At 32.9% G+C, this 15505-nt stretch overlaps 1 protein-coding gene across 2 annotated transcripts; it reads left to right on the forward strand.

Moving 5' to 3' along the window:
- Positions 1-3400: 3400 nt before the first annotated feature.
- Positions 3401-8130, forward strand: LOC109339280 (dolichol-phosphate mannosyltransferase subunit 3). Of its 2 annotated transcripts, XM_019576693.1 has the most exons (5): positions 3401-3489; positions 5683-5792; positions 6088-6195; positions 7838-7901; positions 7937-8130. In XM_019576693.1, the coding sequence occupies exons 2-4, from the start codon at positions 5691-5693 to the stop codon at positions 7895-7897; spliced, it is 270 nt and encodes an 89-aa protein (XP_019432238.1). In that variant the 5' UTR covers positions 3401-3489; positions 5683-5690; the 3' UTR covers positions 7898-7901; positions 7937-8130. The 2 variants fall into 2 exon arrangements, with proteins under 2 accessions (XP_019432238.1, XP_019432237.1); XM_019576692.1 differs by having other exon boundaries at positions 7838-8130.
- The last annotated feature ends 7375 nt before the right edge of the window (positions 8131-15505 follow it).

Here is a 15505-nt window from a genome sequence, read left to right on the forward strand (position 1 = left end):
TAAATTTCTAATTAAGGTGAGCATCATATATTTGATACAATGATATTAGCTATTTATTTTCGGGGTTACATTATAAGTGATCTAATTAGTGACACCCTTAGATTTCTAAAAGGTTATAACGAATATGAGCTTAATGGGTGGATACCCATCAGGTTAACCCATTGGGTATAATGGGAACCCTATAAGTTAACACATCAGGAAGGTTATGGTCCCAATACACCAAATCAAATTTAGTTTTCTCATCTCCCCATCAGAGTGAAAACGCAAGTCCCAAGAGGAATCAAGGATTTGGTTGAGGAAGACCATGTCATCATACCACAAAACCTCTTTCAGAAACGTGGATCAAAGGAGCACATCTAGGAACATGGATTCAGGTATGACACTACACCATTTGATTCATAAATATGTGTGAGAATCATTAAATTCAAGATCCTAGGATTGGTATTTCACCAATCATAAGGAATTTCCAACTAGTTTAGAATTATATACCTTATCTACTTATCTTCGTGTTGCATATTTTCATCCTCTTTTACATACTCACAAGGTTCATTTTTTAGTCTAATAGGAATGTAACTCTTAAACGACACTTACCAATGTATGAAAAATGTGGATGTGTGGATATTATGATTACCCATTCAACAAGTATCAATTACTATGCCCTAATTATACACTTTACCCACAAAAATAATTGCGAATGGTTCAATTATTTGAATATACAATTTTAAAAAAATAAGATTAAACAATTACCTCAATCAAATATATTCAACTACAAATTACAATATTTAATACAAATTACTATACATGAAATTAATATAATTTAAAATACACATTACGAACAATAGGAAAGCGGGTTGACATACAAGGTAGTGCTTATCCACATGCTAGTATATATAGTAACAAAATGATAGTATTTTCTCACATTTGATATACAAATTCACATAACAAATGAACACATTTTCTCAATTTGACAAAAGACATATATATTTGCGTATTTCATGTTTAATACTTTCTCCAATAATGTCCACGGACCATCTGTTTTTCTCGTTTGAAATGCCTTGAACGATTAGAGCATATTGGACAAACATTTAAGGCGAATGAACATATTTTTCATGTCTTGTCCATCTAATAATAAGTATGGACGGTGGGCCTTATAATCATTACTTAAATTGACAATATTAATAATTTGTAGAAGGAAATGAAGTCGAAAGGATAGGGAAAGAGAAAATGAGTTTTTTTTCTTCGTAAAAAGGAATAATTTAGTATTTTTCTCCCTAAATATAAATTATGAATCTTAGTGAATGAGGGATGAATGTTAACTTCCTTTTTAACCTAACGCTTATATCTTACGATATGTGTCACTTCATGTGTTATGGATTATGATTGATTAAAGAAAATATATTTAAGTTAAAAATAAAATTATTTATTATTTTTCTGACCAGTTACAAGACACGTGAAGTGATAGATATAAGTGTTTCATTTGTGAAGTATGTAATTGCATTATTCTTTTATTTACAAAATTGCACATGTGGGCAAAATTGTAAATGGCGAGATTTGAAGCAAAATTTGTAACCATTCAACAAATATGAACTAGTAAGTTATCCATGAATTCGCACGAGACGATATATTTTTTCCCATGATGAAAAACACATATGTTATATGTGCATTCACAAGGTTAAGATCACACATATTACTCATGCATTTATATGGTTAATAACATGCATGTTATCCGTGCATTCGCATGATTAAACATGTTCAAATACGTAAGCAAAATAAGCGACAATGATGTTGTGAAACTCCCTATTAAAAATATTACAAAGAAAACATCATTAAGAACTATATAACAAAACAATAAACTTCATATTCACTCTTTCGATGCCAAATTTCATATAATTGATAAAATTATTATGCAATCTAATAACTTCATCAAAACTCAACATGACTGTCACTAAGAGGAAATGTTAAAATTGTGATACTAAAATATATGAAAACTCAAATAACTTCTAGGATAGTTGAATAAATGATTTTTGATTGTGCCAAATAACTCAATATGTGATTTTTTAATAGATTATGGTGTAAATAAGTGATTTTAGTTATATATGTTTAGCAAAATTATACTTATTCTTTAAAACTTCTTTTATATGAGGTATGATTTTAAATTAATCTCAACCAATATGTTGGATTATGTAGTGTGGGTAGGTACAAAGTAGTATCATGAAACCTTCTAGGAGAAAAAAAATTAAGGAGGAAGTGACAGATGACAAGTGATGATGTTGAAAGAGTTTACTTTATTATATAGTTAATATATGCATTAATAGTATAAACTTACTTTAGAGTAAATACATATTTCAGTCTCTCATGTTTTTTCAACCTTACCAGTTGGGTCCCTCAAAAATTGGAAAACTCAAAATGATCCCCAAAATATTTAAATATGATCAAATTAGTCCCTATTAGGTGTTGTAAAATATGCTAAAAATGATTAATTTGACTCAGATTTAAAAAATTTGGGACCATTTTGGGTTTTTCAATTTTTGAGGGACCAAAATGATAATGTCAAAAATCATGAGGGACTAAAATGAATATATACTCCTTACTTTACGGAGAAAAATATGAGTTTTATAAACTCATTATATTATCATTCTTTCATGTTTAATTATCATTAAGTCTTCAAAAAAATAATATAAATAAATGTGGATAATATACAGATTATATATAAACATGTATACCAACAATACATAGATGTTACACTCTGTTTTATATTTCTAGTATATCATTCATCTTTCACATATTATTTATCATTGGTTCTTGAATACACACTATTACATTTTTTGACTCACCACAACGCTTCCGGTGTCCATGGTTTTAAAACCATTGCTTTAAAGTACTTTAGGCCACATTTTTTAATATTGTTGTCTTGTCTATTTGACCAGGTTTTTGTAAGTGTTGCCTTATTAGTTTTAACCAGTGTTATGAAAACCAATTTGTGCGGCTGGTTCAACCTATAAACTGATGAAACAGTTTTAATATTGGTATGATACAACAGTAATACCCATCGTACAATTGCACAGATCAAAACTACTCATAACGACTGATTTTCAATTAAACCGTATCAGTTGTACTGACTATTTTTATTTAAAATTATTTTTTAATAAAAAAACTTATTTTTAGCAAAAAATATTAATATGAGAGGTCAAACACATATCATGTAATTTTTTTATACTTCTAAAATATGATTTAGCATCAAGTAATACATTTTTGTTTTAACAAATTATATAAATAAAACTATATAAGTTTTTACTTAATTTTCAATATTAATATTAATATAAAATATATGTATATCTAATTTCTTCATGTTTTAACTAAACCGTTGTATATTAATTAAATTATTATTTTATTAATGATATTATTTTGTGAAAACCTTCCCCGTTTCGTCTCCGTCTCGTCATTTCTGCGTTTCATCTTCCCCGTTTGGTCTTCTGGTGCCAGCTTTAGGTAACTTCTCATCTTCTCCGTTTCTCAAATCCCTAGTTTTTTTCCCAATTCCATTTTCTTGATGTATTCAGAGTGCACTAATCACTCATTATCATCATTGTTTCATCAAATCATATTGAAAAACAATTCAACTCTCAGATCCCCAACCTATAAATTAAATCTTTCTAAGTAATTTATTTTTTAAATTTGTAAACGTCATAGGAACGTGATTCATATCAATTTGCGAATATTGAGTGTCAAATAATAACGATTAATCAATTCCCTCGCATCAATTACGTCTATTCCTAGAGTAATTAAGATTACATGTTTTTTTATTATCAACCGAGTTTTATGTGGAGGGGAGAGATACCCATGATATTTACATAACTAAATGTCATAATCTAATGTTTTGAATTGTCGTCATGATATGAATTTTTTGTGATTAGAAAAATAATTTTGAATTCGACGCTGGTTGAAGTTGTCTGATGTCACCCAAATGCGGTGTGATGTGGTTGTGCTGCGGCTCTATGTGTGATTCGGTGTCATAGTGTGATGTCTTGTAGCGGTCACTGCAACTGCAATATTGCGGCTGCATGATGCGGTATGCAATTTGAAACAATGCACAAATCTATAACTGGGTTTACTAATAAAATTCCTCTGTGTCTTCAAATAATCACGTGAGAGAAAAGTTTACATGAAAGCTATGATTTTGAATGGGTGGCCTTGATAGTTTGATATATGGTGGAATATGTTCATTTGTGCATGGATTTAGCTGGTGTGGTTATGCCGTAAATTTCAAGTGATGTTGGGAGAATGCGCAAGGGCTTTGAGTTTCCCTTATGATGGAAGTGGCAAATAATTTAGGGTTTGGCTTCTTTATGAGTTTAGTCGCATTATATTCTTGATTTCGTGTGTAGACAGAAGTAGAAAATGACCAGGGAAGGTGTAACTGTGTTTCGTCTGCATTTTTGTTTTTGTAATTTGTGAAATTGAAAACATCAATGTGTCATGCAATCTGGTTATGTTTTCTTTTTCTGATGTTAACATCAACGAGTATTGGATATTTGCTTTCTTAGTGTAGGAATTAGTCTTGCTAATTGTTGCTGTGATTCTGAACTACATGAAAACTCTGTTTTGAATGCCTTTAATCGGTTGATATATAATGGATTTATGTTCATTATCGCGTAGATTTAGCTGGTGGGGTTTACACCTGGAATTTCCAAGTGATGTTGGGAGATTGCGCAAGGGCTTTGAGTCATTGTTAACTATGAAATAAATTTCTTGGAGATCCCATCTGATGGAAAATAGTTTCCACCAGTTAAGTAGTCATATAAGATTTAGTTTCTCTATGAGTCTTGTTCCAGTTTATTCTTGATTTTGAACCTTGGCTAGAGGTAAGAAATGATTTTGAAATGGTAAATAGTAAATACTTAGCATGGACAGAGCTTGGAGGCCCTATAATAGATAGCTTCAAAACTAGTTTCAGTTTTCACTTTAAACGCCAAACTTGTATAAGTAATTTAAATACAGTTGAGACAGTTGTATGTTCTATGCTATGATTTGGTTTCAATCACCAAATCTATATTTTTTTTGTCGGCATCACCAAATCTATTGACTTTGTGTACATTCAATATTTGTTTGTTATTAGGAATATTCAACTCTTTGCTCCTGATTTTCCATATTTCCTTTTAATATTTAATTTCTTCCATTTTTTTTATTTAGACCAGGTTAATGTATAAAATATGCAATGCCCTTGATCTGTAATGACTCTTAATAATGAACTTTTTATTGAATTCATTGAGTAATTTGAATTTAGTTGCTGGGAATTCTGCTTGTAACTGTCAAATGATGCTGGGAGACTGCGCAAGGGCTTTTAGTCATATTAAATTTCATATTTAGTATTGGCAATGAAATGAATTTCATTGAAATCCCATCTGATGTTAGTGACAGCAAGAGTCTTCAACTTGAGTATTATTTTCTTAGGTCTGTTCACTTATTTACTTGTAAAACACTGTTCAATAGTTATTGCTGCTTCAGGGTGTGGTCTTTGTCTTTCTCATTCCTCTGCCATTTTCTTTGGATTCTTTCACTCAGATACATGGACACACCCACTAACTCTCATATATTATGTTATATCATGAAGCATTTACAACTTAAACAACTATTTGGTTATACAGTAATACACAGAGATTTACACATTCTATCTAATTTCAGATTGATAAATGAAGCATATAGTTAAGATTTTAACACTGGTGGTGGCCATTACTGCGTTATGGATTGGCCTTCTTCAAACTTCAATGATTCCAAGCAGTCATACGTGGCTGGTAAGTGTTCATGCCATCATGCGCTTGGTCCTTATTTTATGTTTTTTGCTACAAAAAAGTTTTGGGGAAGGAAATCTTTCCACTTCCATGTCTATGGCATTCAACAGGCCTCAATGAAGACAAACTTTGTACGTATTCATTTCCAACCAACAGGGATTGTTGGCAGCTCGATTTGAAGCTAAGGCTTGCATACAACCTGCTTCGATCTTTACCAGCTGAACCAAACTCCTGTTGGTGGTTCTATACTTCTATATATATATATTGCTGACCATGCCTTTTTTCATCCTCTGTGCAGCTACCTATCTATTTTGTTGTGTCTTTAGGATGTTATGGTCTATTAATGGTTGGAGTTGGTCTGATGAATTTCCCAACCTGTCCTCAAGAAGCCCTGCTGTTGCAGAAGGTATTCTTCCACCCCTTCTGAATGTGAAATATTGCCATGTTTTATAATTTAATTCAATGGTTTGTGCTTTTCATAGTGGCTATCGAATATATGTGTAGTTTACTCTGTTGTACAATTGTGGTGCATGCATTTAAGTAAGGAAAAATATCTTCCCATGCCACCTTTTTGTGTGTAAGTGGTATAGGGAAGAGAGAGATAGAAAGAGATGAAAGGGATGTGACTAATGATGTGATTATGAAGGAAGAGAGATATAAAGAAAGATGAAGTGTAAAAGGAGATGAAAGAGAAAAAAAGTGCAGGAATATCATTGTTCTTTAATAATTTCAGAATTGAGAAAATGACTATTAATTTTATGCATATATATTTTGAATGACAAATTATATGTTAGGTAAAAAAGAAGTTAGAAGAGGACAAGATATCTATCTGCATAACTTAGAAGTAAAAAAAATGTAAACTAAGAAAAGAAGCGGGTGGCCACCAAAAAAAAGCTTATGGTTATCACAATTTCCCAAAACCCCATATCTACTAGGCCTCCTAAGAAATAAACCTTGTCTAAATTATGTACCAGAAAACATGTAGCAAAGCCCTTTATCTCCGGATTCTTAAAACCTTGAGCATTCTAGCATTAATCTTCATGAGCACACTTATTTAGCCACATGGCACTTGATTTTTGTCTTTTTGGTCTTATATAACTCAATGTTTTTCTCTACTGAAACGTTTTCTGTGAAAATGCAAAACTGGAGATTTTACCATCGACTTACATGCCATTGTGGTGGGGCAAATTTATTATCATAATTTGAAGCATGGGGTATGAAACTCGGTTGTTCTCATACCTCAGCATTTACCACTGAACTTACCATAATTTAAAGGCTTATGACATTTACCACTGGACTTGGTACTTGGCATCACCTAGATGGCAAGATCCTTTCCATCGCATTGACCACTTTGCTCAGAAAATGCAGTAGATGTAGTATCTGGAATGGTCATATGGATACTTTTGTATATTCCATATGTTCTCAAGGACTGAACTTTTGGATAGTTGATTCATGATATGGTATCTAAGTCTTTGACCAAATTGTTATATCATTGCTGCCCCCATTCTCCTGAATTTTAGCACATTGTAGGAGAGGGTGTGTTTCATCCGTGCTTCCAGTTCAAAGGGCTATATGGCCTAAAGGGGCTTGTTAGAGATGTAATGTAATATAAACTATTCATGTGCCTTTATGACAATTTATGCTTTAGTGATAGTTATTTCATGAGAATTGAGAAATTCTTTCATGTCTTGCATCCTGCATTCCTAAATTAAGATTGATTCCCTTTTTCTTCATTGTATTAATATGCTAAATGTTCACTGAATCTAGTCATTTGTCCTTTTACTTATGGTCCAGTGATGGTGAAGAAAATAAGAAAAGAATATGATTTTGCTTAGATCTTAAATGAGTGTTCAAATAGTGTTTAGTTTTATTTATGGAATTAAACAGTCTTAGTCTCCTAAATGACTATTAACTAGTTAAATAGAGTAGTTCATTATGACCAGATTATAATAATAGCTTAATGTTGGATTCTTAATTAAAACTCAGATATATTCTACCATGTTGTGGCATTATGCTGAACAATGTTGCTTATTTTGTTTTTTTTTCAGGATATTATTGAGGCCAAAGAATATCTGAATCAAAAAGGAGTTGATGTTAGTTCCAGTTGATGTAATCTACATTTTTCATGAATTTCAGAATTAGCTGACAGGTACCTAAACAACAGCTGCAGAAAATTTGGCACTTTACATTTTACACAAAATACTAATGTGAGAGTTGCTTTCAGTTTTGGAAAATGTACCTAGACTTTTTTAGCAACATGGCTTGATTTTTTATTTTATCAATAGTTGTAATGTTGTATTATATTTTTGGTTGCAACTTGCAAGTTTGTATTTTATTTGTACACATGATCTGAGATTAAACCAGGATAGCTCTTTTAAGCTTGTAATGAAAAACCCAAAACCAAATAAAAAAATGAATCCACGTCTATACAAATAGTGACTTTAAGAATTGGCAAAGTCCTAAAAATTTACACGGACATGTGTTTTCTACATGTATCAGTGCTCTTATGTAAATGATACAAAGGATCATACCAACAAAGAATTACATCTGATGAAAACAGTTAGGTTTGATCTTAAATAAGCTCCAAGTTTAAGTATCTAAGATACATATTTTTCATATGGTGGTTCTATCACTATTTGCTGTTATACGTAGTATTAGGGATGATAATATGAGCTTGGCCCGACGGGCCAACCCGTTTGGATTGACACTTTTAGTAGTCTGGGCTGGGGATTTGAACCCTTTTAGCAATAAGGTTGGCTTGACCCATATTTTGGCGGGCCAAAGGCGGGCTGGCCCGTATTATTGTGAACTTAGGAGTTAGAAGCTTTATTGTGAACTAGGTGTTTAAAAGTTTAACACTATTTTGACTTGTTGTTTAGAATTTAAAGTTTTAAATTAAGATGATATGTTATTGTGAGATTGTTGACTTTGATTTATGATTTATTGTCTTAAAAGACATTTATAAGGCGTGATGATTATTTATTTTTGCAATTGTTATTGAATTGGTTATAAATGTGTGTTTTGGAGAAAAAACGAGTAAGCTTGCCGGCTTGCCAAATATAGATTAGACTGACATTTTGAGCCCTTTTAGCAATAAGGGTCGGGCTAGCCCAACCCATATTCTGGTGGGCCAAAGATGGGTACTGGTCCGTATTGCCACCCCTATGTAATATTACTAAATTTATAAAACTGTTGGATGAAGATGTGAAAAATTTATACATAATATAGGATTATGTAGACATAAGTTGCTTGAGTAAGTAGACATAAGTTTCATATGATTTAGTATACACAAGGTTCCTAGGATTTGGTAGACACATGTTTCCTATGATTATCTCATTCCATCTTAATCTATTCTAGACATAAGTTTCCTATTCAACCAAAGGATAAAAATTCCAATTTATATTAACACAAATTGTTGATGACATAAGATATGATCCATATTTTAAGCTAATGATATTTTATTTGTTATTTATGAAGTTTAAGGTATCATCAATCACAATTTAAAAAACAGACACCTAATGTTGAAGAAACTTTAATGGTACACATTAATCACTTTGGAACTTTATTGAGTGATTGTTTTACCTCTATGTATTTATTATTATTTTTTAAAATGGTTTAAATACTTGATTTTACTCCTTCAAAATAACTTGCATTTCATGACCCATGAAATACTTGTTCCTAACTTCCTATGTCCAGTTTTTTCTTCTTTTACCACCACAATTTGTTTTTAGATACAAGTGTTGCTTCAATTCAATTAGTTACAATTTTTATGTCATATATCTAACACCCAGAAAATGTATCGATTTAAAACTAGTGTCAACTGTCAACATAAAAATTGGAGGGACAATATGTTTTAAGGCTAATAGTGTACCATTCTTTTGAGAAAATGTAAGATGAGGAATATGTTTGGAGTATATGTTGCAGGACTACTGCAAATTATTATAATTGTGATGAGCATCTACACTTCAATAACATTCATGTATTCGTATTGTATTCGTATTCAAAATTACTCATAGTGTATCGAAATTATATTTTTGTAAAATAAATAATTTATAAATTCGATATTTTTCAGATACTCTCCAATATTCTTAAAATGGTTTAATATATAACACAATCAATTAAGTAGAAGAGAAAAACATAATATATAATCTACCAAGTGGAATTGTAGTAAGAAATAAAACAAAACACGCGTATTGCATAGATAATAAATAGGAAATACGTATGTATAATGTTGATCTTCGACTAAAAGGGACTTGTCATCTTATGATGATATAAATTTCATTTGTATTTAGTGATGTCTATAAAATATGTTCCTTATTTGGTAATTCATAACAATAATTCTATGTTTATTATGTTTTATAAATTTTATATACATATTTAAATGCACACCCCAATATATCGTACTATGTATTTTCTAGAAAATGGTATCGACGTATCAGATATGTATCATATTTGATATTCATATCATATCAATGTTTTATAAGTGAGGATTATTATTTTTCTATTCTTTATTCCCCTATAAATTTGAAAATTATTATTAAGTATGGCAATGATTGAGTATATTTCTGTTCTCCTAGGAATAAGTGATGTGTAACTAGTCATATCATCACCACATTAGTGACACATCATCACTATTAGTAACATGTCCATGTAATCGTGATGGAGGATGGCATTGAAAGACAATTTGAAAAGATACACGATCAAATTTAAACAAGAAACATCGAGAGAAAAATGCATATTTTTGCTTTTTCTTGTTTATTGATTATGTTATTAGCATCATTTTCATTAATATACCCATTCTTAACCCAAATCTTTAATTCCAAATAAAAAAAACATCTATTGTTTATGTCACTAGTTGACAAAGCCTCTTACTTTGTCAGAGTATTCCTCAAGAAATCATTGATAGCCATGAGTTGAGGTGCAAATGGATCTTCCATAGCAAGGGAAGACAAACAGTTTCTACATCTACTTAGATTGTCCACTAAGCGACTTGAGATTAACGAATAGCTAAAGCAAGCTCCAAGTTGAGGAACCATTAACTGTCCGGCACTCACATGATTTTGTTCTCATCAATTCTTGTTCTGTTTCATGTTTCTGGGTTGTACATTTTTTGGGGCAAACTATTTTGTAGAGAATTTGTGTAATTGAGATGTACAACCCAGAAACATGAGCAAGTTTGTTTTACACAAATTATAGTCAAGTTTGTTTTCATAGATCTTTTTCAATTATAAAATATTTCACTCACCCTTTGATATCCGATGTAGAACTTCATACTTGAGTGTACTTAACAATCTCAATCTCAAGTACAAGTATCATATAGTTACCGGTTGACTCTTAAGTCTACCATGTCCTAACCAAATCATTAGCTTTGATACCTCTTGTTGGACTCATCTGTGACCAAGGAGCTTCCGATCGCCAGGGAGTCTCATTGTTACCTCGACATGAGAAGAATGAAAAGTCACAAGTGAGACACCCTCAAGACTTTATGGGAGACGAACGAGCCCCGGGATGTTGAGAGGGACGATGATGGCGGTGGTTCTTCAGCAAAGTCTTGAGGGTGAGTCTAGGTAAGACGAGTCCCTTGTATTCCTGGATGAGGTATTCTGTTAGATCAGACAGTTCTCACATCGCAAGCTAGACGATCTCTGACAATCCCTCTTTCCGATCAGGATCAATGAGAGGGATGCCCAGAAAGTGTTTGATACGACACCGTCCTGAAATGGACAGTTCTTCAGAACAGATCGATCGTATATCCTTGCGAGGAATAATTTTGGTGCGTTCAAATTGGCTTGTTATGGGATTTGTACTCTTGGTTATTTCTGAATAGTATATTGGGAGGATATTGGTGAAATGATGGATGAAACAAGCATAACATTCATACATTGAGATTGTGGACTTTGATCCTCATAATCTGAGATATCTCTGTGGTTTAAATGTTAAGATTGGATCCTACTAGAAGCATTCCCGATGGGAAATGTCTTAGGATGGGCATATCGTTATAAAAGATTTAATTTGCTAACTTCGGTTAGTGTGCATATTCATTGTGAATAATGAAGTAGTGGAGAGAAAATTTACGGGAGACAAACGAGTCCGAGATGTTGAGAGGGATGGCGATGGCGGTGATTCGTCAGCAAAGTCTTGAGGGAGAGTCTAGATGAGATGAGTCCCATGTATTCCTGGATGAGATATTCTGTTAGACCAGACAGTGCTCACAGCGCAAACTAGACAATCTCTAACAACCTCTCTTTGCAATCAGGATTGATGAGAGGGATGTCCAGAAAGTGTTTGATACGACACCGTCCTGAAATGGACAGTTCCGTTGGAACAGATCGATCATATACATATCCTTGTGAGGAATAAGTTTTGGTGCGATCAAATCGACTTGTTATGGGACCTGCACTCTTGGTTATTTCCGAATAGTTATTGGGAGGGTAATGGTGTAAGGATGGTGGTTATCAATATTGATTCTAAAATCATAAGGTTTATACTTCATTCATCATTAGTACATGCGTGTTTGATCATATGATATAGTTGTACTTGTTCTTTGTCTTGGGGTGATATTCTGTGTAATTCAACGATGTCAATGATAAGTTTTTCATTAGATGTTTTACTCCCTCTCTTTCTTTCCGATATACTCGTATACATCCATGTTTAGATGGACCGATCGGCGATGATCAGGGGCTACCGCTTTACCATGTCTGAGAAGGGGGCATGGAGCGTTGAAGGAAACAAATACACCTACATTGGTCCATGCGACCTAGAATTGGATCTCGTATATGATGGTTTTGTGTTGCATCTCTGGCACATTACGCAGTTTGGGAAGCATCGTTCATCCTACCAGAGCGAAGGTCCGTACATGTCGGTCCATCCGCACTAGTTGAGGAACGAGGCAGATTGGAGGTTGTTAGGACTTGGCCCCAACCGAGATTCTCATCTATTGACTCAACACCAAGAGGGACGGAAGGAGCAGGCATGGCTACTTCATCGGAGCCTAGGGGGTACACCCCGTACCCTTCGATGGATTGGGCAGCAGATGAGGTCGTGGAGGATGAGGACGATGACTGTGTAGAGTTAATTTGCATAGAGAATTCAGTGGAGGTTATAGAGATCTCTTAAGACTCGGAAATCGAAGAAGACCCGAGTGAAGTTTCCAGTGCACCACCGGTCTAGAAGCTCCTTTCTTTCTTTTGATATGGAACCTGTGTAGGGTACTTTTGTAATGCCAACGCCCCCGACGTTATTTTATTTTTATTTGTATTTTTAGTCTTTGTTAGGGGCAAAGAATAGACTCCGCCTTGTATTTTGTAAACCATGATGTACATATTATAAATTCAAGAATTGATTAAATGAGAAATATTCAGAAAATAATTGTGTTTCGTTCAATTACATTTTAAGTATTAAGAAATTATTTCTGCAAATGTTTGAAAATGTGACGTCTTGAAAGAGAATAGATAAAATGGAAAAAATGATTTGTAAGTTATATGTTACATAAAAGAAAAAAATAAAAATTTTACCCATTTTTCTAAGAGATTAAATATAATAATTATGAAATGATTTTCAGGGTGTTACAAAATCAGTCAAAATCGGTGAATCAGCCGGTATTTGACTAAACTGGCCAGTTTATACACATATTTTTTTAAAAAAAAAACTTAAAAACCCATTACAAGGTGACCTATCTTTCTAAGCCTTCGTCAATACTTCAAGGCACATGCTTCCAATGCACACTTAGATTACACCTTTTGGTTCCTAACATTTGTGTGTAATCTCAATGACATTTGTGTAATCTTGGAATGCTGTCTGAAGATAGGATTTGGTGCAAGCATATAATCTCTATATGATACAACTTTGACTCATTGATGTTAAATGTTAAAACTCCAAATTTATTTGTTTTGTAGAGTGAGTTATGAACTTGTGTCATTTATTTATATTTTGCGGTTGTTAAGTGATACTTTTGGATTGATATATGTTTTGTAATTTAGACTATCAATTTGTTAAAGACTTAAAGTTGTTTGTTTATGTGAATTTTGAGTAGATTATGAATATGAATTATAAATTTGAGTATCTACTTATTTGAAGAAAAAATTGTTATAGGTTTACACACACACACACACACACACATATATATATATAAGCAGGTATGTCCGGTTTAACCGACATGCAGTTTAATTACTGAACCACCGGTTGAACCACTGTACCACTATACCAATATTCTGATCGGTTTGATAACCGGTACGGTTTTAACAACACTGGTTTGGTGTATATTGTAAGTGATTCCATTCAATTCAATGAGAATGTTTTCACACATTTCAAACTCATTCTTCTTTGTGGATTCTAAGATGGGATCATAGCACATTTTGCTCTGATTCTTCTTTCTTCTCTTCTTACTATCGCGATTTTCTTCCCTTCGTCTTCCCACCATCGAGATTCTTCATATTCAAGTTCTCCTCATCGCAATTCCTTCTCTTCCTTCGTTGAATTCCTTTATTCTCTACATTAATTATGATGTCTCTTCTGCTTCTGAAAAATGGCGAATTAGAGCTTCAAAGATTACATTATGAATCCTTCTAATCCATATTTTCTTCATTCTAATGACAATCCTGCATTAATTATGGTTTCTCCTCCTCTCAATGGCAATAATTATCATTCTTGGTCCAGAGCTATGGAATTAGCTCTTCAATCCAAAAACAAGTTGAAATCCATAGATAGGTTCCTGATTCAACCGCCATTAGTTCATCCTCTTCATGAACAATGGATTAGGTATAATACTACAGTGTTATCCTAGCTGCAACACTTTGTTGATGAAACAATTGTAAAAATCTATTCTCTAGATTGATGAGGCAACACTTTGTTAACAGGGAGATATTTTTCATATAGTTGAGCTTCAAGAAGAATCTCATTGAATGACTTAAGGTGATCAATATATTTCTGATTACTTTACTCAATTGAAGACTATGTTGGAGGAAATTGAGAACTATAGAGTTATAGGTCATTGTAAGTGTGTTAATCCTTGCACTTATGGATTAATTGATCTAGTTAAAATGCAAAGGGAACAAGATTATGTGATAAGATTCCTTAATGGTTTGAATGATCAATACTCACAAGTTAGGTCTTAAATCATGTTGCTAGAACCTCTTCCTAACATCAACAAGGTGTTTTCAATGCTGATACAACAATCCTCTTTGATTTTAAGGTCTTAATAATTAAATCTCAAGGGAGTTCTCAGTTTAGATCCTCCAATGAGAACAAAGGTAGATGAGGTAACTCCTTTAGAGGGAAAGGTAGAATGTCCTATAATGGTGTAGGCAGAGGAAATAGTGTTAGGTTTTGCACTCACTGTGAGAGGACCAATCATACAATGGATATATGTTTTCTAAAACACGGTTATCAAATAGATCAGGAAGATCGGCTAATGCCACTAGAAGTTTTCCTATACAGATTGAGCGTGGACAAGATGGTTCATACTATTATAATTAGGGCAATTATAATGCTGGTAAGGGAAACAAGAGGCAGAGCTTCACTGATGATCAAGTGAAATCCATCCTAGAATTACTTGAAAGGAACATAAGTGATGTTAGCAAAGTCAATTCTGCTATCTGTGATAATCTCAACCAACTAACAATATTGCATTGCCTTCATCTACAGGTAATAAATGTGTTGATTAGTTGATTGACACCGATACCATTGACCATATTGCTTATGACATGCATAGCTTTAGC

Source organism: Lupinus angustifolius, unplaced genomic scaffold (assembly GCF_001865875.1).
Source record: "Lupinus angustifolius cultivar Tanjil unplaced genomic scaffold, LupAngTanjil_v1.0 Scaffold_65_80, whole genome shotgun sequence".
Taxonomy (NCBI): Eukaryota; Viridiplantae; Streptophyta; class Magnoliopsida; order Fabales; family Fabaceae; genus Lupinus; species Lupinus angustifolius.

Excerpts from the sequence above, each read along its gene's own strand:
- LOC109339280 (XM_019576692.1), top strand. The coding sequence starts at position 5,691 with ATGAAGCATATAGTTAAGATTTTAACACTGGTGGTGGCCATTACTGCG. Across the intron at positions 5,793-6,087 it reads CAAGCAGTCATACGTGGCTG|CTACCTATCTATTTTGTTGT; the intron begins GTAAGTGTTCAT and ends TCCTCTGTGCAG. Across the intron at positions 6,196-7,837 it reads AAGCCCTGCTGTTGCAGAAG|GATATTATTGAGGCCAAAGA; the intron begins GTATTCTTCCAC and ends TTTTTTTTTCAG.